Raw genomic sequence first — 23,291 nt, 5'->3', positions numbered from 1 at the left:
CATTTCTTACTTCCTGACTTCTTTGATTTTGAGAGTTTCCTTTTGTAATTGGTTTCAAGGTTTTATGCTTTTGGTAAATGTATTATTTCATGGCGACTGAAAGTGCCAGTACTCAAATTCCTTGCCAAAACTGAACTAAAAGAGACGGATTCTGACCTTTTGTTGGTATTTCGATTGCATCAGTTGGAGTTGTTGTTTCTGCCTGACTTCAGCTTCCGATTGGCTTCCACCTACGGGGAAAAAAGTCACAAAGGTGAAACATGAATATTAAGCTCAAATGTCAGCCATCAGAGACTAATTAATACATGATAAGTCTACGCCAGGAGTTTCTTTAACATTTTCATGCCCCTGGAAATGAGGATATAAACAGTTTTCTTAACAAGACATTAGAGAATGGGAATTTCTTAAAAGAGAAACATGCTCTGGACAGAGCATGATACCATATGCCTAAAAGGAGAGGAGAATCCTACAAAGGTTTTCAGTCATGTGGGTAGTCACGTCTTCACTTAGACTGAATTTACACCTGAAGGTACATGCTAAACAGTGCCGGTCTTAAATACTCTAGAACATTCCTCCTACTTGAGGATGGCCATTCCTTAGCCTACTCAGGCTGATGATGCTTTGCTTTGCTTGTCTTGTCTTCTCCTGACCCTACTGCCTCATTCTTTAGTAGCATAGTGTAGGAAATCCTCAGGGGTCTTGCCACCAGAAAATTACATAGTCTTTATAACCAGGTTTTTAAAACTACTAATATTTTAGTTAGTGACTGTCAATCCATACCCCTTAGTTTTCTTTCTTGAGGTATTCAAGAGAAAAATATGGAAGTGAGATTATTTGCCTATTCTCTCTTAAACCTAAAATAATTCAGGGACAGAAATCCTTGCAGCTTGCCAATCATCTAAGAATTGCTGTTTAGGGATTTCTTGGTGTTTATGCAAGCTTGGTATGTGTATTATAAAGATTCCTTTGAAATGATTCTCTGGTGCTTTGGTCACTAAAAGTGTCAGTTCTCTGAAAGATTCATTCGCACAGAAGATGCATTAAAACAATTTGCATTCACTGTAGTTTTTGTAATTGAACTGATAAACACACCACAGAGACATTTATCCTGAGTCCCAAAAGATATATAAGGCCTAGTTGGTTGTGGCCCTTCGGTCTCTGTTGTGGGGAACTGGGGAAAGGGAAAGAAACAGTGAGGAATATGGAAGCTATTATCTAATGTTACAGCCACTGTCAGTATCTCCTGGAACTATTCCAATATTTTAAAGGGTAGATGAACAGGGGAGGAGTGGAGAGTTAAAACAAATAAAGAAAGGGGCTCTTAGGTGGCTCAGTTGAGATCCAGACTTCAGCTCATGTCACGATCTCACAGTTTGTGAGTTCAAGCCCCACGTGGGGCTTGCTGCTGTTAGCACAAAGCCTGCTTCAGATCCTCTGCCCCCCACCTCTCTGCCCCTCCCCCACTCATGCTCTCATGCATGTGCTCGCTCTGTGTCTCTCTCAAAAATAAATAAAAACATTTAAAAAAAGAAATAATGAAAGTCAGATGTCTAAGAATGTGAAGGCTTTGTTCCAAACTCATCTCAAAGTTTCATATATTCTAGGATTTTCTTCTTTACCTCCTAGACGCTCGTGAAATACAATGGAATGATAGTGATAATACCATTACGTTCACCCATTAAATCATTTCCGAATTAGCTTATTTTTACCTTTGTCCTGGAAAAAATACTTTCCTAAAACTATTGTGACAGTAAGTAACCCCTGACTCTAATGCATTTGTTGTTAACGAAATCTGTGGGAACCGTGTATCCAGTCTTTTCAGTTCCCAGCTGCTGCTGGAGAAAGGAAAAGCGAAGAAAGGATGTGAATGATTCCCATTAGGTGGCATCCCTGTTGAATGATTCAAACACCAGGCACAGGCAGCCCACACAATTCATCACACTGGCATGTGCTCTGGGGGCCCAAAGGTCTCTATCTGTAGAATGAAAACACAGGTGAAGTTCTCTTTATACCCACCACCATGTCCCCAGCTCACTCTCATCTTCGTTTTAGAATTGAATCTCCATCTGTTTTTTTTTTTCCCATTAGCATTCAATATTGCCAGGATTAATATGCTTGTGATAGCTTTTACTCCCATCCTGTCGAGTGCTATGACAAGGCATATGCAGCATCCCAGGTACTTTCTTCAGAAGTGATCCTCTAAGAGACTCTAAATTATTCAGCAATTAAGCCATCACTTTATTCCCACATAACTGGGGCATCATACATTTGCAGAAGATCCAAAACAACATACCTACATACCTAAGAGTTTCAAGTTTAAATGCACTGTATTCCAAGCAGCACAATGACCCCCAAACCAATAACGCACGTTCAAAGACAGATGCAGGCAAGGCGCTAACAGGATCCCTGGGTGGCCCTGTCTCCCCCAGTCCAGGACCTGGTTTACTGGCTTACCTAAGCGCCTTGGGACCAGGGTAACAGGCTTCGCTCGCTGTTGTTCTTTCCACTTCTCAAGATTTTCCAGCTCTTTCTCAGCAACTAAGCCAGGTGAGAAATGTCAAATCATCAATTATTAGAATGTGAAAAGAAAACAGTTCCGTTGATAGCACAAGAAACAAGCATCAGAGGGCAATTAACTCCATGCAAGCAAGAGTGCACAAAATAGCCAGTAAAGGAAGGCACCCTTTGGGGCGACGCTGCGCCCACCCCTGAGACTCTCTCTCTCTCTCTCCAAGAGTATGAACTGAAAGTCCAAATTTGGAAAATCCTGACCTCTTACTAAAATAAAGGAGTTTTGTTTTTCCTCTCATTCTGGCATTTTTAAAACCCTAGATCCAATTAGCTTTTTGAATTTTCTATAGAGAGTGTGTATAAAACTAGAATATTCGTATGTCAGTAAGAACTCTTTGCACACAGTAAACAAAGCCCCAGAGAATTCTGATGCCCACAGCACTGTGTTTCAAACGTCCCCCAAGCTTACCGCAACTAGGGGTGAGGGCTCCAGCCCCTTGCACTCCATACCACCAGGCAGGAAAGCCTCCTCTAGGTGGAGCAGTGCTCACTGCCCAAATACACGCTCTGCATGACAGCAGGGGGCGCCCGAGATACTAATTCTGTTCTTCAGTGCGCATCCAGATCTCCCCCACCTTAGACCCCATTGTTTCAAACGTCCATATGTAGTATTTTTAATTAGAGGGGGGGAAAAAACTTCTGAAACATACCCCAAATCCAGACCACACTAAGGCATAAATTCCTGGAAAGTATTTAAATCACAAGCTCGTAAAATGCCAGAACCTTTGGGACTCAGTTGGGTCGCTGGTTCAGTTGCTGGCAATACCCACAGTCTCTGCATAGCTGTGACCGTCATACTCTGCATTGATGCAGGTGTACCATCCAGGGTGCAACATGTCTGGTGGAGACTCAAGTCTCTAATTTAGACAACTGCTTCCCTGTTGTGCCTGTATGTCCATTCTTAGTCACAATACTAAATTTCCTATCAAGATCTAATAAAGGAGAGGGACACCTGGATGGCTCAGTCAGTTAAGCGTCTGACTTCGGCTCAGGTCACGATCTCACGGCCTGTGGGTTTGTGCCCCGTGTTGGCCTCTTGTGCTGACTGCTCAGAGCCTGGATCCTGCTTTAGATTCTGTGTCTCCTTCTCTTTCTGTCCCTACCCTACTCACACACACACACACACACACACACACTCTCTCTCTCTCTCTCTCTCAAAAATAAACATTTAGGGGCGCCTGGGTGGCGCAGTCGGTTAAGCGTCCGACTTCAGCCAGGTCACGATCTCGCGGTCCGTGAGTTCGAGCCCCGCGTCGGGCTCTGGGCTGATGGCTCGGAGCCTGGAGCCTGTTTCCGACTCTGTGTCTCCCTCTCTCTCTGCCCCTCCCCCGTTCATGCTCTGTCTCTCTCTGTCCCAAAAATAAATAAACGTTGAAAAAAAAATTTAAAAAAAATAAAAATAAAAATAAACATTTAAAAAAATTTTTTTAATTAAAAAAAAAAGATCTAATACACGAGAGCACAGAATGTCAGGGCTAGCCCCACAGCTTGAATTGAACAGGCCTCATAACTTCTTTGTGAACTGGTTGAACTTGAGTTCTCCATCTACCTCTAAGTTATAATGCTGTAATTTAAATGGCAGCATTTATTTTATGGTACAACTTCAAATAGGCTATGCACCCACTAGGTACAAGGAGGGAAAAACTGAGTAAAGTGTAGTCCCTGCCCTCAAAGAGGTTGTAATCTAGAACAAGGAAATGGACACTCTCAAATAAAAACAGCCGAGGGCAGACTCTGATACTTACAAAATTATGGGAGCACAGAGGTTAAAGAAAAATTCCATTAAGAAGGGATGGGACAGGACAGATCAAGAAGGGGACAGATTATGTCATGATCTGTTTCATATATAACTCATCTGCTCTGCAAGTATTCATAGTCCTGTAAAAATATCTGCAGTCAACCCAATTTCATGGGAACTAGATAATTTATTGGCAATAGATGTGAAATTGTTTAAGTCCAACAGAAATCTGAGATTTGCCATTGTGCTATGAGTTCTGCTATTAACATAGAGAAACTAATTTAGAAGGATTAACAATAGAATAATTTTAAAAGCTATAATTAAAGCTGCTAAAGTTAAAAAAAGAAAAAACTCTGTAAGATGTGGTGAGTCTATTCGTACCAGAAAATAAAACTATAAACCAAAGTAAATCAATCCTACTCTATAAGATGAGAAGCATTCTGAATGTTAAATGAATAAATATACATACTCCTCTGTATCTGATTTCTTCGGTTTTCATTTGGTGTTATCAAGGTATATGCGCCTGTGCTGGAATAAAGAGGAAAAAAATTGGTTATCATGAGAAACTAATACATATAACTTCCAGACACTCTTGCTGCTAATATACTGTATTTATGATCATCACCATCAAATAGGTACTGTGCAAGATAATCTTCTTAAGACCCAGCTCTGTTCTCTGGGAGGTTACAATCTAGTTGTCAAGTAAAACGAGTACACGTGGCCAAATATGAAAATATAAAGCAACCGATCAAGACCGACAAGGGACTGCTTCACAGTTCGCTCTAGTAAACTGTCTTTGTAGGGATCCACCGTTCCTCCAGGTGGCACTCAGGGGCAAGTCCCTTTGAGATGGCGTTAGCCGGGCATTCTCTTCCATCATGACCCACGTTGGGAGTACAGAAAACATTCATGCATTCTTGGGTCCTACAAACTGGAAATCCATGCCACTTGCAACACAGCCACCTTCTCTTCATGACCCATCTGAGTGGCCATGTGGCCACATCTTGTACTTCCAGGCTCTGACTCTCCTAGGCATGGATCTACTAGGTCTCCTCTTCTCCTGGGGACACAGACAGAACATAATCAGGAGCTCAGAGAAGCATCCTTGAAGCATTTTAATTCATGGGGTGCGGATCTGGGAAGATGGCATTTAACCAAATATACACAGCACTGAGATTCCAGGAGGCTGTTAAAATACTGTGAGCTTTTGAGGGCTGGAACTTGACTGATCTGTACCCACCCAGCCTCTGGCACAATGCCTGGCACAGGGTACCTGCTGGAGGACTGTGGGCTGAACTGAAATGAAATGATGCCACAGACCCAGTCTGTAAATCTGTTTGGCAGGGGGAGAGAGGCTCTTCTTTGAGATGATGGATGTGGCCCCACAAGAGCACCAATACCTCACAGAGCAACAGACTGCAGCATATGTGTGGGCACAATTTTAGGGGGAATGCTATGAATACACACAATCAGCTTGTAAGTGAAGGTTGTTTTTTTAAAAAACCCCAGATACTCTTAGAATTCTCTCTCTTCAACACAGAATGTACAATTTCAAAGGACAAATTAGCAAAGATTGAACAGTAGAGGCCAAAAGTGCTGATTAACAGAAGTCATTTCTTCCTTATCTTGTTATTTTCCTAGCAGTGAGACTTCAGCCTGCTTCAAACTGGGCTTTAATTTTAGACTTGTAAATGGGAAGTGTACAATCACCTTTGCATGCAAATGGGGCTGCAAGATGCCCAATTACCTAACATATATCAGCAGACATTGCATTTGTAGCCTCACATGCATACAACGTTATGAATACAAAATGAGGAGGCTGCTACTGAAAATTAATCCCTTGTCCATTGCACATTCTTTGTTCACCCTAAGAAAGATTTTTCACTCCTCAATTCACAGGAGCTTGGGAGCTGCAATTCTGTGGGTAATGGCTACACACTTGAATATGATGCAATGGTGAGCCATTGTACAGAGCCTTAAAGATGAAACGCAAGGTACTGGATTTAAATGCTCGCCGTGACACGATTGCACAATCCTTCAAGTCTAGCAACATCGTGGCACAGAGATTCTCGCCATCCCAGGGATTTGACTCTACACTGATCAGCAGTTCTCAAACTTTAGCACGCATCGGAATCACCTGGAGGGTCAGTTAAAGCGCAGAGTTCCTGATTCAGTAGGTCTGGGGGTGGGGCGAGGGGTGAGAACTGGCATTTTTAACAGTTCCCAGGTAATGTTGATGTTCTTTTTTTTTTTTTAAATCCATTTATTTTTGAGACAGAGAGAGACAGAGCACGAACGGGGGACGGTCATAGAGAGAGGGAGACACAGAATCTGAAGCAGGCTCCAGGCTCTGAGCTGTCAGCACAGAGCCCGACGCAGGGTTCGAACTCACGGACCACGAGATCATGACCTGGGCCGAAGTCGGATGCTTAACCGACTGAGCCACCCAGGCGCCCCAATGTTGATGTTCTTGATCTAGGGACCACACTATGAGAACCACTGCTGTAGATCAATCAAGTTATATTTGAACATTTAGACTTATGGGAATATCTTGATAAAGATATAGATACAGATACACACCAAAGGTCACAAGGTTAATTAAGCAATGGTACTCAGACTCAAATGCAGGACTTTTGTTTGGGTGCAAGGACTTTTGTTTTGTTTTGTTGGGTGTTTGCAGCTAACCCTTCAGCTTGACACAGAGAGTAGAAGATATGATCGTCACTCATTCCCAGCCTCTTGATAGACTTCCAAAGTAACCTACTTTACTGAGCACCTATTTATGGACTCACATTAAGGGGTTGATGAAGAATGAAGGGAGATATGAAAAAGCAGACCAACCACTTTAATGGAACTTATATTTTAGTTAGGAACAATTTCTGAAGCCTCTGGAGCATACCACAAGAATATCCAAACAAATGTCGAAGTAAGAGGACATTAAGTAGAAATTCAAGGTGGGGGACAGTCACAGAGGGATAGAAATGAGAAGTATAGCCAGCTGAGGTTTAAAAGACAGGGTCTGAAATGGCCAAAGAAGGGTTCCTTTGCTAGGGCTTTACCAAGAGCAGCTTCACAGAGAATTTTCCAAGTCCCATGGGCCTCCCTTATGCCCAAAATTTAAATTTCGTTAAAGATCTGGAAAGAAAAATCATTCTATAGGTAAAAGATCTTATTCCACAATATCTAATCTGAATATGTTCAAGTCTGATAACATCACAGTAGCATCTTTAGTTTTAGGAATAGAACTGCGGTCAATCTATTGCAATTTGTGTAGCCTACACGTACCCAGACATAGTGTGGGGCCATGAAAAGAGGGAAAGAATTATCCAACCCTAAATTCAAAGCCTTCTAACTTGAAAGCCTTTTAACATAACCCCAGGCTCAAGGAGAGGTCCCAGTAATAAATGTTTCATGTTAGAGAATTCCTTAGTAACCTTCTTAGTAACATTTTCTCGGCTGAAATTGCCAAATCTGACACATAATATCCAGAAGAAAGCATGGCAAGTATTTGGGCTTCTAGTCCTCTGACTTGCTATGGAAAGAGGAGCCTACTTCTAAGGATCTGCTTTTTAGGTTTTTTATTATCATGTGGCAGAGAGTAATGCCTTGATAGATACAAATATCCGTCCCTTCTCTCCTCCCTTTTTCTTGACATGAATAACAAGTATAACTTATTCATGTTTTCAGCCAATTAATTTCCACCCACAGCAAGGGCCTCTGCTGTTTTAACCTGCATGTCTTCCCTTTCAACAGCCTGACTCTCAAAGATCCAGACAAGCCCAACCTGCCTATATTTAGTATTCTTTTTTTTTTTCTTAACGTTTATTTATTTTTGAGACAGAGAGAGACAGAGTATGAATGGGGGAGGGTCAGAGAGAGAGGGAGACACAGAATCCGAAACAGGCTCCAGGCTCTGAGCTGTCAGCACAGAGCCCGACGCGGGGCTCGAACTCACGGACCACACGGACTGCGAGATCATGACCTGAGCCGAAGTCGGACGCTCAACCGACTGAGCCACCCAGGCGCCCCTATATTTAGTATTCTGGGCATCTCCCGATTAAGCAACATTCAAGCCACTGAAGTAAATGTATATCTTTGAAAATGAGTTTCCTTAATTACCTCATTGAAATTTAATGAAATCTCGCAATTTGTAAGATTATTTTCACTTTCCAACAGCACACATCCAGGAGACATACTGAGGGAGAACATAGAAAGAAGAGCAGAAGACAAAGAGAAAATGTGTTCCTGCACCATACAAAAAAAATAGAGAGAAGAAAAATATATTTAAGAAATGTTTTTCTTGCAAGGTCTCTCCTGAGCTACACAATTGCTTCTCTCGTGTCCATTCTTGCACAATTTTTATAACATCTCATCAATAAGCGCCCTATGAAAATGTTATGCTGAAGTTATGAAAAATATCTTGGCTGGCTAAAAGTATTACATAAATATATCCCCTGGTGTGTACAAACTGCAGCAGATGTAATTTAAATTTCTAATTAGGAACAACACTGGTTTGACTGAAAAAGAAACATAGGAGCAAAAATTCAGAAACAGAAGATTAAGTAACAAACAGATCTTTTCAAGCAGTACAGGAGACATGTAAAGTCTACCATTCTTCAAAAAACTAGTTTGAGGTTTTCTTAGTTCAAGAAAACCTTAACCTTGCATGAACTTGAAAAAAAAAAGATTTTTGGTTAATCAAAGGCACTGGATTTTTCTTGCTATGGCTTTCCATATTGGCTTTTGTTATATGACCTTCAATATAGGCATCTGAAGCTTACTGTTTTTAGCCAACATGTGTCAAAACTTGAAGCATTCGGGTTTCCAAAAGTTTAATAAACAGACCATATTCCCAAGAAAAACCAAAAATAACAAGATCCGGCTGAGTAAATCATACTTAACCACTACACCTGTTACACCAACCCTGATCCAGCACTACACAACTCCAGTGAGGAAGGGCTCATGAATTCTTTGACCTCAAAATCTGCAGAGCCCAAAACATTGTCTACACATCCAAGAAGCTGATGTGAAGCAAATTAGTTCTTGAACTCACAGCTTCTGGTGGACAATTGAATAGATACCCAGAGGGCAGAACAGACACCCAGAGGGAAAAGATACGCAAGAGATCACAGGTCATCAGCACCTTTGTGCATAGAATAACTTTATGGAAAGTCGAAAAGGTATACACACACACACACACACACACACACACACACACACACACACACCCTCCATCCCAGCATTCCTATGTAGGCTCGTGGTTTAGTGGGATATGGTAAATTTATGCAAATGAGAAAAAAGTGCTCCTTCTTTCAGGTAGAGGTAACCCTACACTAGGGTGCATGGTTTGGTATGTATTTCAGCTCCAAATTACTACCTTCGCCAGACAAGTTTGTGTAGTTACCAACCTGCACAACCATACAGGGTAGACCTGAAAGATGTCACATTTCATCACTTAAAACACATACACAGACATAAATGATAAGGGCTTTGAGAAAAGCAAGAAGGATTCACTCTAAAGATACAAAGAATATATATGAAACAGTATTATTGAGACTCACCATCTTTAAGAGGCCAAAAACTAATGATGGGAGTGGAGATGGGGACCAACTGTTAGGTATACTTGCAAAATGTATGAAATTGAATTCATATTTTCAGAACATAGAGATGTTGGATCTGGGACTTGATTTGAGCCTACTTGCAAACTACTTGCTTAACCTAACAAGCTAACCTTAGCCATGTTACTGTTTCATAGATACTGGCAAAAGCCACGAGACTCCTGGGTCAGAGATAAATGCAAGGCGTGAGGGATTTTTATCTAAATCTCTGCATAAAACATTTAAAAACAAAATTCATCTTTTATTTCTGATTTTGAAAGACATATGCTTATAGAAGAAAATCACAAAATATATTTTTAAGTATTTAAAAGGCACTCATAATCCCACGCCTCAGAGATCACAATTAGTTTCATTTGAGTGAATTTCAGTCCAATCTATATTCTGTACATATTATTACACCATTGCAAACATATCTTAAGTCCAATTTTATGTCTTACGTTCACTTGTAGGTGCTTTCCCAACTATTCATGTAACAAGCTTAATATTAGATGGCTACATAGTATTCATAACATGGATGCATCATAATGTAGCCACTCAACTATGTCAGGTGTTTCAATTGTTCACAGTTTTAAACAATACTGCACCATGTACAAAGCATAAAAATACAGCTTTGCACAGAATATTAACCAGAACAAAACTCTAAAACAATAAATAAACAATAGTCCTCAAAAATCAATACTTTGAACAGGAATGTGGACATTTAAATTTTTCTTCCTTAGCTATCTCATTTGCATTTCCAAAATCCCAGAAACAGTATGATCAAATGATTAATTTCTGTTCTGGTGCCTGACTCTCCTCAATTCTTAAACTAGGAAAGATGCTGGCCCTACCCAACCATTGATTTTTCACCTCCTTCTTATTAAATGGCACCTTTGTATTATTCAGCTTCACAAAGTACCCAATTAAAAGACTACAGTCCACAACCTTTTTTATAGCTAGGTGTGACCATGCTATTAAGTTTGGGAAACCTGAAATGTAAGGGGAAGCTATTGAGAAAGGTTTCTAGGAAAGCTCCTTTAAATGGAAACAGGCAGGAAAAGCTTTTTTTGTTGCTTTCTCCTACCTGGAAGGCTGAAGTGGTAGCTGGTGCTCAGACAGGTATCTTGGTCAACAAGGCAACTTGAATATGGAAGATATGCATCAGAAATGGCAGAAATGGGGCGCCTGGGTGGCTCAACTAGTTAAGCATCTGACTCTTGACTTCAGCTCCGGTCATGATCTCACAGTTCCTGAGTTTGAGCCCCACATCAGCACAGAGCCCGTTTGGGATTCTGTCTCCCTCGCTCTCTGCCCCTCCCCCACTCGCTCTCTATTATCTCTATCAAAATAAATAAAAATAAATGAAAAAAAAAGAAAAGAAATGGTAGAACTGAGGGGCACCTGAGTGGCTCAGTCAATGAAGCATCCAACTCTTGATTTTGGCTCAGGTCATGATCTCACGGTTTGGGAGTTCCAGCCCAGTGTCGGGCTCTGCACGGACAGTGCAGACCTGTTTGAGATTCTCTCCCTCTCTTTCTGCCCTTCCCCCACGTGTGCATGCGCGTGCTCGCGCTCTCTCTCTCTCTCTCAAAATAGATAAACATTTTTAAAAATTGCAGAACAGAAAGACAAAAGCAATCTGGTGCTCTGGGACTATAAAACCTCCACATTAGTGGTAATCTATTGCCAAACTGCCTGGCTTGAAACCCTAATTCCGTTACGTTCTAACTACAACTTTGGGCAAATTACTAAGTTTTTCTATTTTTTTCACCTGTGAAATGGGGCTAACCACTACCTACTTCTTAGAGTACAGACATAAAGTACTTGGGACAATGCTAGAAAATATATGTTCTATTATGGCTTCCTGTTATTTGTACTACATCACCCATAGGCTAGCTACCTTCAGACCTCTCTCATAGGCGAGAAACAAATAGACAAAGCCATCTCTGCTCAAGATACCTAATTGGAGATACTGTATTATATGTAATTGTAATATAATAATTACATATAACCTATGTGTAATATGACACCTCCTTTACCATATGTAATAAAACCTAGTCCTGAATCATATGCTGCGATTCCATTTCTTTGCCCCATCTTCTTCAACAATGTATGTGAGTTAGTTTTTCTGTCTTTTTACTTCCTGGTTCTGGCATTTGCCACTCACATCTATATCCTAGTTCCTGATTCTTTCCTTTCATCCATGTCTTAGGAGTCATAAGAACCACTACATGAAACAAAGTAGTGTTGATAAATCTCTCGTTAAAGATTAGTATATAGTCTTCTGTAGAAGACAGCATGGTTCTGAGCCCAGGTTTTTTGCTAAATTATTTATTGAGATATAATATTTTTAGGCAAACTGCACAAATCTTAAGTATACAGCTCCATGACAAACTTCCTTTTAATTTATCCAGATTCCAAAAGAATAAAGGAAAAAAGAGAGAGGCATAAAAAACTTTAGAATATCACCTGAAATTATTTTTGTACCTTAAATTTTAAGCCTATAAGCAAAATTAAAATATTAGTAAAATGAGAACCCATATACTATTTACCTATATTTACCGATTGCTCACGTTTGGCCATATTTCTTTCACTCCCTTCATGTTTATTTTTTCCGAACGATATAAAAGCAAGCTGCAGAGTCATTAATGCATAACCCTGAATACTTTAACCTGTGTCTCTCAAGAACAAAGACATTCCCCTACTTACACATTAAAAACTATCACACCCAAGGAAATTAATATTACTATGTAGTCTCTGTACAAATTTCTAAACTGTTCCAATTTTTTAAGTATTCTTCCCTACCCCCACCACACCTTGGATCCAATCATGGATTACACACGCCTGTTTTTTGACAAGTCTCTATAGACTCCTATAATCCTGGACTGTTTCCTTGACTTTTTTCTTCCTTTCACGACTAACAATTCTGAAGAGTCCAGGTGTGATGGTTAACGTTGTGTGTCAACTTGACCTGGCAACAGGATACCCCCGTGTCTGGCTAAACGTTATTTCTGGGTTGTCCATGAGGGTGTTTCTGAAAAATGTAAGCATCTGAATCCATGGTCTGAGTAAAGCAGATGGCTCTTCCTCTTTGGGGGGGGGGGCAATCATCCAGTCCCTTGAGGGCCTCAACAGAACAAGGAAGGCAGTGGAAGGTGGAAACCAATCTCAACCTGACTGCTGAGCTGAGACATTGATCTCCTGCCCTTGGTACTCCTGGTTCCCAGGCCTTCACACTTAGAGGGGAATGTACACCATGGCTCTCTCGGTTTTAGAACTTCCAACTACACAGTGGCTTTCCTGGGTCTCCAACTTGCAGATGACAGATCGTGGGACCTCTCAGCCTTCATAATTATGTGAGCCAATACCTTATAACCTTATAATAAATTTCTTTATATATATGAAATAATAATCTCTTAATACAAACATATACAATATATAAGCATATTACATATATAATACATATTATATACGTAATAAATATTATATATTTATAATGATAATCTATATAATATATAGTACATATATGTAATCTATTAGTTCTGTTTCTCTAGAGAACCCTAATACACCAGGTAAACTGTCTAATAGAATTTATAGAATGCCTCACAATCTGAATGTGAAACATTGATGACTTCCTCATGATTACATAGTCAGGTGAAACGTGGGGGAAGAGTACTACATAAAAGATATTATCCAAGATTCCATTGTTAGAACAAGGGCTGTTTCCTTGCACAACTAAATAATAAATCAATGTGAGAATAGAATCTGCCTGTAAGTTAGCAGGCAATCACATTTTAAAATAAAGATTAGAGGGGCGCCTGGGTGGCGCAGTCGGTTACGCGTCCGACTTCAGCCAGGTCACGATCTCACGGTCCGTGAGTTCGAGCCCCGCGTCGGGCTCTGGGCTGATGGCTCAGAGCCTGGAGCCTGTTTCCGATTCTGTGTCTCCCTCTCTCTCTGCCCCTCCCCCGTTCATGCTCTGTCTCTCTCTGTCCCAAAAATAAAAAAAAAAAATAAAATAAAATAAAATAAAGATTAGAAAGAGAACATATCTTCTCCTGCCTGTCACCTTCTATTGGCAATAGAAATCAGAAGGCATAATGGCTCTAAGACTTTCTACTTGGCCTAAAGAGTCAAAAAGCACAGCCTACACTTTAAAAATAAATATGTCTTGGGGCACCTGGGTGGCTCAATTGGTTAAGCATCTGACTTCGACTCAGGTCATGATCTCACGGTCCATGGGTTCAAGCCCCGCACCAGGCTCTGTGCTGACAGCTCAGAGCCTGGAGCCTGCTTCAGATTCTGTGTCTCCTCTCTCTGTTCCTCCCCCACTCATGCGCTCTCTCTCTCTCAAAAATAAACATTAAAATTAATTAATTAATTAAAATGTCATCATATCAAACCATTTGAAGTGTTTATTTCTAAGGATTAGAATTGCAGGGAACTTTCACTTTGTATATTATTTTTGTAATGTTTGAGTTCTTATAATAAGCAGATATAACTTTACTTTTACAATCAGGGGAAACATTCCAAAAAAAAAAGAATTTTTCAATGAGGAAATATTTAAAATTAAGACTTCAAGCAGGGGCTCAGATTTGCTTACAAGATTAGGTCGCATAGGATTTCCACTCTCTGGAGCACCAGTAAAATATACACTGGGCAATACTAGCCCTTGAGTGTTAATGATGATAAACGTCGTTAGGTTTTCTATCGGAGTTTAACAGACTGCCTTTTAAGTTTCATATTTGGGGGGAAAATTATGAACATTACAGAACAAAGGAAGATCGTCATTAGCTGATTCTCTGATACAGAACAGACCCTTCAAAAGCAGTCTTCATCTTTGATGATTTTTTTTTTCCTGTTAAGCTTTTGTTTCAGATTCAAATAGATTCTGAATAGACGCAATTAACCTTAACAATATGTATAACCTTACAGCATTCTACTGACTTTGAGTTAAGTAACCTTACTGTGTAATTGAACTAAGTTTCTTTTTTCTCATTTCTGCTATGCGTCTACTGATTATTGCAGGTATTATGTATTTTCAGGCTTTCATCATCCTGTTGATTTATTGTTTCACTGTTTTAGCTGTCAAAGACTTTTTGAGAAATGCCCACTCATTTTTGATATTGTATTTGAGCAAAAGTGATTGCGCCCCAAGACTTGGCGGACTGCCAAATGTATTCCATACCGAGGGGTGAAATCCAGTGCAGAAAAGTTGGAAATTCCTTCTAAACACAACCATAATTTCGATCCTCCTGTCTAAACAGGAAGAGAAAGTGGATCTAAGCAAACCAGACTGTCTCTCCTTTCCATCCACTCCAGCAATCTCTTCTGACACGCACAGAACCATGCTTTTCACACTATACAGGTAACCCACTAATGGGTCATGAAACCAATTTAACGGGCTTATTTTTAACAAATGAGTGTAGAAAAGGTCAGTGTTCATCACATAGAAGAAAGGTGAGAGTTGTTTTGTGAAGACTTTTTCAGTTATATATGAACTCCTACCTACCCACACCTGTACCAGATCATGAACGTCAGATGCATTGCATACACTAGCCTTTGGTCAGAAGTCTGAAAGATCACTGGAAGGCAGGATGCTGTTTAGGTTGCTCATAAACAGAAACAGTAAGAGAATTATTTTAATGCAAGCCCACCAAGCTGTCATTTAAGAAAAGCAGCAGAGACAAGAGAACCCCCACAGAAACTTCATTCTTGCAAACGACTTCTTTGTCCAAATAATTTTAAAGCTGTACATAAAGGTCACATTACCGTTTGTACAATGCCACTCCCTTTAGCCTACAGAGTTTCTATTTTCTTGATGTGAAAATATGACAATTGATGGAAGCTTAGCTAGCTGCACTCCCACTCCTTCCTCCAGCTCCATATCATGTTCGGGATCTAGACTTAGGTAGATAGACTCAGGTTTGAGTGCTGCTTCTTTTACTAAAAAAAAAAAAAGCCACGAGACTCCGGGACATCATTTAATCTCCAAAGACTCAGTTTCCTCAACTGTAAAGTGGCAAAGTGTTTACTGTATCAAGAAAAAGCAATTATAGGACATGCATAGTACGAGGTCTAGTACATGGTTAAGAGTTCAAGACATAAGAGTTCAAGCTATTGATTGTTATTTCGGTTTTATTCTCTCGGGGTGCCCACTTTGACTATTCTAGGTCACAAGTAATTTACTTTAAGCTACCACAGTATTGGAATGCTTTGCCATACAGCTCATTTCTAAAATAAGTCAGATAGGCAGAGTTCTACTGATTAGTTTGCTAGTAGAATATAGTAATCATTGAGACACCTAACAAGCTCATTGAGCCATATAATTATCATTAAGAGTTAAACACTGTTGTTTTACAAACTTTCTGAATGCTTATGAGCCTTGCCTGAAGATTGAGTTATAGTCCTCTAATGAATAGCCATCTATATTGAGCCGTCAAGAAGATTACTCATCGGAATCAATCATAGATTTTTCTCTTCCCATGTACTATTATTTCATAGCACTAAAAGGGCCTGGAGCTCTCCATCCCCAGGGAGGAATAATAACCTGATGCTTTCATGCCATTTAACATCTATAAACAAAAGCTTACTTTCTCAGAGTCATATGAGGATTCAGAAGAGAAATTTGGGGCATTGCGGTGAAGAAGAAATAGTGAAAGCAGTTCTTATAAGTTTGTAAAAACTTGTACTTAATTTAAGTCTATTTTATGTAGCCAGTTCAGAATCAAGTGAGGTGAGTCAAGAACATAAGTTTTTGATGATCTGTCTTAGACCTAAGACATTATATTTCAGGATTCAGAATATACTCAACAATTATTCCAATAGTGATGCTCATAAAAATTGAACGCTATAACTTAATGACTATATGTTCCACTTTATACCCCATCCTATATCTATAAAATGCTTAATACTAACGTTTGACAGTGCTCTTTAAGGAGAAAAGAGAAAAATTGGGAAGTTGCCATTAATAAGTGGTCTTATCAAGCCATCCTTTATTTCCCTTCACTGTTCCTTGAGACTTTGAGGACAAAGGGAAAAGGACAAAGGGTATGAGTTACCAGGTTTATTTCCTTCCCTGGAGCACAGCAAACTGGGAAAAGTATTGAAGTTTTGAGTAAGGAAATGAGGGAACTAGAACTGCAAAGGGAGGAAATAAGAAAAAGGAGTGGGTTTCCCTAGTATACTTATATAGCACTTCAACAGCATCGAGTCTAAGCAGTTAGTAATCAGGGCTGTGGTGTATCTGAGAGGCTGTGTCAGCTTGGGTCCTCCAATTCAAAGACATCAGGACAGGATTAGACATGCAAGATGTTTTGGGGGAAAACGCTTAGGAAGGACCAAAGTGGAATGCGCGCGGGTAGGCAGTGAAAGCCTCAAGAACATGAGCAGGTCTGATACCTATGAAAGGAGAGAGGTGAGGCGGGGATTGAGCGGGAAGAGCCTCAGACTGCTGTATAGTTCTGAGAAAATCTCGGAGAGTTCAGTGGGGACTCTTCTGGCAAAAGCTGCCCAATAGAGAAGTCCCACATAGGCCAGGAACACGCTTCCATGAGTACCCTGGAAAGTTTGGACACTGGCTGGAAGGGTGCAGAATAAGAGTGCTCTCAGAACAAAGGGCATAATGGACGGTGGCAGCTGGGGCTACCAGTTGACTATGCTCCCCACAGTAAGTTCTTCTGAAGGACATCTGAACACAAAGTTTCCCTGGCTGTCATAGGGGCCACATAAACTCCTGTGGTATAATAACAGATAAATACTTAGACCTTAACCCTGGTTCCCGGCACAGATCTCCAAAAATCCTTGGGATTCCACGTGATAAGAGTGTTGATTATATGCTAACGAGAGGACCCCAGAATGCTTCAGGATAGGAGTGATTTGCCAGGAAAACCAACCATGAGATTAGAGGATGATTTAATCGACTATGCCTGTGTAATGGAGCTGAATAAAAATTCTTGAATAAGGACTGAGGAGCTCCCAGAATGGTGAACACATCCAAGTGCGGAGAGGGTGGCCCACCTAAACAGGGCATGGAAGTTCTGTGCAATGCCCCACCCTCCTACCTTACCCTTGCATCTGTCCCATTTGGTTGTTCCTGAATTGTATCCTTAATAATAAAACTGTAATCGTAAGCACAACAGTTTCCATGATTTCTCTGATTCGTTCTAGAAAACTAGGGGAAGAGAGGTCACGGAAACCCCCACATCTGTAGTCAGCCAGGCAGAAGTGTGGGTAGTTTGGGGACCCCATTTGTGGCTGGTGTCTGAAACAGGGGTAGTTTTGGGAAACTGAGCTCTAACCTGTGGGGTCTGCACTAACTCTGGGTAGTGTCAGAACTGAATTGAACTGAAGCTGGTTGGTGCTGGAATAATGTGTTTGATGTCAGAAAAAAAACCACACGCCTCCTAACCAGCCTGTAGACTGCGGCGCAAACATCACTTCTTGGTAACGCTTCTCCTGCTCCCAAGACGAACTCAGACCCCGGCTTTCCTTTATAGTGCATATACTGTTATTCCTATAATTATCTAATAACTGTGTACCCCATCAATTAGACTATAAGCCATATAAGGGCTTATCTCTTGTTGAGTAGTTATTTGTCCCTGAATTCATAATTAAATATCCAGAGCTAGAGATCCTCTCTTCTTACAGGATTGTTGTGAGGACTGAGTTCATATACGTAACACACTTTCACATGTTAACTGTTACATATGTTATTTTATTGCTTATCTTTAACTCTCTTCAGTTCTCAGCATAAAGTAGGCCACAAATATGTTAATTTATATACAAATTCAGTTCACCTGATGTTAAAGTAAATTGTATAGCAAAATTCCACATTATAGGTTCATTTTGAGAATATCTTTTTATTCACTTTAAATGGCATCAAGCTAAAGGACTATTTCTGGGTATGACTATAGACAAGTACCTGAATTGAGGGAACCCTGTGTTGCTATCACAAGCAAGAGTCTATTGCCCAGAATTGGGTAAAGTCAGGTGAAAAATCTCCTTCTTCATATATAAGATTAAACCCATGTTTTAATCATATACTTATCTAGAAATTATATAAGTGAGTGGGAGATATTTACAAAAAAGCAAAATATTGGGGCACCTGGGTGGCTCAGTTGGTTGAGCATCCAACTTTAGCCCCAGTCATGATCTTGTAGTCTGTGGGTTCGAGCCCCATGTCAGGCTCTGGGCTGACACTCAGAGCCTGGAGACTGCTTTGGATTCTGTGTCTCCCTCTCTCTCTCTCTCTCTCTCTCTCTCTCTCTGACCCTCCCCTGCTAGTGCTCTCTCACTCTCTCTCAAAAATAAACAAACATTTAAAAAATTTTTTTTACAAAAGCAAAATATTGAAAGGGACAGTGAAGGTAAATTGTTACTTTGGATTCGAAGTATATATAAGCCTTTTTTCTCTTTAAATCTGTGTAAATTGCTTATGATACCTAGGGACAAGATAAAAATCACCAACTAAAAATAATTGGGAAAGCCAACATGAATTAGCACTTATAATTATTTAAATCCAAACATAGTCAAGAACACAGCCTTGCCTTAGAGTCTATTTGGAGGTTCTCAGGAGTCATTTAAAATATTAAGAGATTGCCTTAACATCTCCACATGGAAGTAGGTGTTTTAAACCAGTGTGTTTTTACAATGTACAAATACTCCGCTTCAGGGTGACGGCACAGTACTTGATCAATTAACATCTGTTAAATGAATTTCAGGTTGTCAGCATCCCACATTTACTGGACATTTCCTTCCTGCCAGGCATGAAGCTCTGTTTTACGCATACACCTACACACAAATAAAGAAGCCCTCAGAGGTTGGTATTATCTCATTTTAAGTAATGAGGAAACTGAGGCATAAAGTCCTTGAGCACCTTGCTGAAGTTCAGAGAGCAAGTAATGGCAGAATGAGAACATGGAGTCTGGCATCAAAGCCCATGCTCCTGTGCCCTCACTGGCACTTCCCTAAGGAATTAATGGAAAGATGTGCACAATACAAGGTGAAATCCCAATCCTTTGTCATGTAAATAAGCGCATATTGAGAATGAACAAATGAAGCTTATTAAGCACTTCATCCTTCCTTTTTCTCTACTTCCCACCAGAAAATGCTATAATTCTGCTCAAAAAAAAAAAAAAAAAGAATAAAGCCCTCTTTTAGGGTTTGTGTGTGCATTTTAGTAAGATATTATTTACCATTCAACCATTTTCCTTGGTTTTCCAGTTCCATTAAAGGATACAAGTGAGAATAAACAATAGAAGTGACTAATGGAGATGTAAGAATTCGGAGTGGTCCAAACAGGATCTCCTCTACTGAACACCTAAAAGGGAATGACTCTTATAACACTCTACTTATTGCTGGGGCGCCTGGGTGGCTCAGTCGGTTAAGCGTCCGACTTCAGCTCACGTCATGATCTCACAGTCTGTGAGTTCGAGCCCTGCGTCAGGATCTGGGCTGATGGCTCAGAGCCTGGAGCCTGCTTCCGATTCTGTGCCTCCCTCTCTCTCTGCCCCTCCCCCATTCATGCTCTGTCTCTCTCTGTCCCAAAAATAAATAAACGTTAAAAATAAATAAATAAATAACACTCTACTTATTGCAACCGGTTCTCATTTTTTAAAAATAAAAGAGCTCTGTGAAAGCCAACTCTCCCATGTACTCTCTAATGGTCTATCGGCAAATCTTAAAAATCACAAAATAGTATGCAGTGAGGTCTTCAGGTATTGAGGCCTGGACAATGAATTAGAAAACCGCCCCTTTCCGAGCAATTTGGTCCAGCAAGATTCTGGGGATGTTGACAGCCAAAAAAAAAGAAAAAGAAAGAAAAGAAAAGAAAAAACAGATAGATGCAAATGCTAATATTTATGAGATGATATGAGCTTGCAAATAAATGATTGTATCTAACTAGATGCTCTTTAACAACAAAAAGGCATGTAAAGGGCGTTCATCATCAACCTGAGACTGTATGCCCATGACCTCTGCTACATTAAATGCTACAGCTTACTGAGATTACTTGAATTTAATGAACCTCTATCGTAGCAAGACACCTCTCATTCCGCAAAGGTGACAAATGCTGCAATCTCTAACTGCAACCACCCGGGTCACCCACCCCATCTAAGGGCAACCCTAAGTGGAATAATATCAAAAGCCCAGTACTCATGACTTCTTTCAAAGTTAAGGGATGAAAGAAAAGTTACTGTTTACGGGTCATATGGTGATACACTGTTCCTTGGCAACCAGGAGGTCTTTTGTGCGACTACAAGTTGATGGAAAGGGGGGAACTGAAAATGAAACTATTCAGAGGATTCCAATGCACAGAAGCAGCACTTCCGGAGCCCTGTGTAGCCATACTATCCTGTTAAAGAAGCTCCTTCCATTGGGAGGAAAGAGAGGATCACTGACGCGGCGTAACAAACGTTTTCAGGGTACCAACTGTAGACTCTGAACCAAAGACCAAGATCAAGGTTACCTATATGACAGGAAACCCTGCGGCCACTCTCGACCTCACCCGGTCCCACTCCTCTGGTCCTAAGAGGTCATTTATCTGGGAACTTGGTTGAGATGCAAGCGTGCTCCCAGAGCCAGCATTTGGAGCATCTACCCCATAACACATTCCCTCTCCGCCCTTGCCCCGGCAGCTGACGCGGAGACACCACTTAAGGGCATCGATGGTTTAAACCAGGAAGGAAAACAATAATTCATGCTAAAGAGTAGGAGTTCTGGAGACACCTGTAAAGTTCGTAGGAAGCTCAGGCGAGTTCTCCACACGTCTTTTCAATCCTATAGCCAGCCACGAGAATCGGGGAAGCAATGTTCTTGAAAGGAACGAGAGCTGTTATTTAGCAAAGAACCGCAGACTGGCACACTCAATTTATAAGGTAATAATTCCTGAAAGCTTTTGGGTAGGCAAACGAGCCTGCACTCTCTCAGAAACCCCGTTACTGGGCCCCCGTGGTTTCAAACTCCGATGATCAAGAAAGTGCTCGCGAGTCTGTCTGAGGTCTGGGCTCCCGCCCCCAAGCCGGGTTGTTAAGTACTTACCACCGCTGGCCGGCGAGCCGTGGGCTCTCCTGCGAAGGGCTCTGGGGGGTCGCCTGCGAACCCGGTCTGGGACCTTGCAGCTGGCCCGGCTCCCGAGGCCGCCCGGGGGGGTCCCGGGCCGGGCGGGGGGCGGGGGGGGCGCCGAGCCCGGAGCCCACCACCGGAGTGCGGGTGAACATAGCTCTGATTCCGCGGGTGCCCGGCCGCCGCTGCGGCGGGGACGCGGGCTGGGACGCCTCGGGAGTCTCGAGATGAGATTCGAAAGGGCAGGGGCAGCGGTTTCAACAGCTTGAGTTTCGATTTCCCGCCAGCAGCGGCAGGTGCGCCCGCCCCCGGAGGACTTCCCCATTCGGGCTCCACTCGGGCGCCCTCTGACCTCAGCGCGGGTGAAGGCTCTCGCTGCGCCGCCCTGGCGGGGAGAAGTGAGCCTGCTCCGCCCCTACCCGTGATGGTTCAAGGTCTCGCAGCCCCCTTAGAGGATAATGAAGAGACCTGTGATCAACCACGGACGCCTGATGAGGAGGTAGCCGCAAGGGGACTAGAACCCTCAAAGGTACTTTAGGGCTGTGTAATAGGTAACCCCTAATTTGAGGTTACTGCTGGAAATTTGAGACCCTGAACAATAGATTAACCTTGGAACGCCAGAGATTAGGTGAATAAATAAAATCATCTGAACAAAATTTTGCCTTACGTTGGTTGTGCACATACTTTCAAGTTAAAGGAAATGTAAAGTGGAATCAAAAGCCAAAAGTGAAATCAAAAGCCAAAGAAAGCCCAAAAGAGGGGAAGCAAGCTCTTTTTATTTATGATGGCAGCATTAGCGTTTGTTTACGTGTCTCCTACCACATAGGTTATGGGAGGGAAGAGATTTCTCTCATTTTTGTATAGCCAGCATTAGGACAGTCATGATCAACCCCACTACACATCAGAATCGTCTGGGAGCTTTCTAAAAATATGGATGCTGAGACTCACCCCCCAGACCTACAGATACAGAGTCTTGCAAGTCCAAATTTGGAAGGAAAAAAATCTCCATTCCATAGTCGAATCATTGCCCAATGTCTTGCACAGACCGGGTATGAAACTAATACTTCTTGAATGTTTGATCAATTACTGAGCAAGGCTGCCTGGAGAATCATTGCTGCCTAGCCCTCAGCTTGCCCAAGAATTTGCATTTCTAACAAGTTTCCTAGAGATACCCATGGGGCTGGTTTGGGACCACCTTTCGAGAACCCTGCTGTGGGCAACGTGGGAGGCACAGAAGGTTTTTCCCTAGGGCAGTTATGTAATAATATGTTTGAGAAAGTTCTATCAGCAATGTGAAAGATTGAAAAACGAAGAGGCTGAAA

General features: G+C 41.3%; 1 protein-coding gene across 3 annotated transcripts in view; it reads right to left on the bottom strand.

Annotated features, from left to right (window-relative positions):
* EPSTI1 (epithelial stromal interaction 1) overlaps nt 1-22,230 on the bottom strand; it is a 98,893-nt gene extending 76,663 nt beyond the window's left edge. For 2 of the 3 annotated variants that reach the window (XM_047080184.1, XM_047080192.1), the window contains exons 1-4: nt 21,946-22,229; nt 4,779-4,837; nt 2,455-2,538; nt 157-230 (exon numbers count right to left, since the gene is read on the bottom strand). In XM_047080184.1, coding sequence (XP_046936140.1) covers nt 157-230; nt 2,455-2,538; nt 4,779-4,837; nt 21,946-22,124 — 396 coding nt within the window. In that variant the 5' untranslated portion in view covers nt 22,125-22,229. Of the gene's footprint in view, nt 1-156; nt 231-2,454; nt 2,539-4,778; nt 4,838-21,945 lie in introns of all 3 variants that reach the window. The other variant, XM_047080200.1, reaches the window with a different exon arrangement.
* Between the last annotated feature and the right edge of the window lie 1,061 nt (nt 22,231-23,291).

Source organism: Lynx rufus, unplaced genomic scaffold (assembly GCF_022079265.1).
Source record: "Lynx rufus isolate CCGP_SWC_20201006 ecotype Redwood Valley unplaced genomic scaffold, mLynRuf1.p SCAF_1, whole genome shotgun sequence".
Lineage (NCBI taxonomy): Eukaryota > Metazoa > Chordata > Mammalia > Carnivora > Felidae > Lynx > Lynx rufus.
This window is presented reverse-complemented; position numbering and strand designations above follow the sequence as displayed.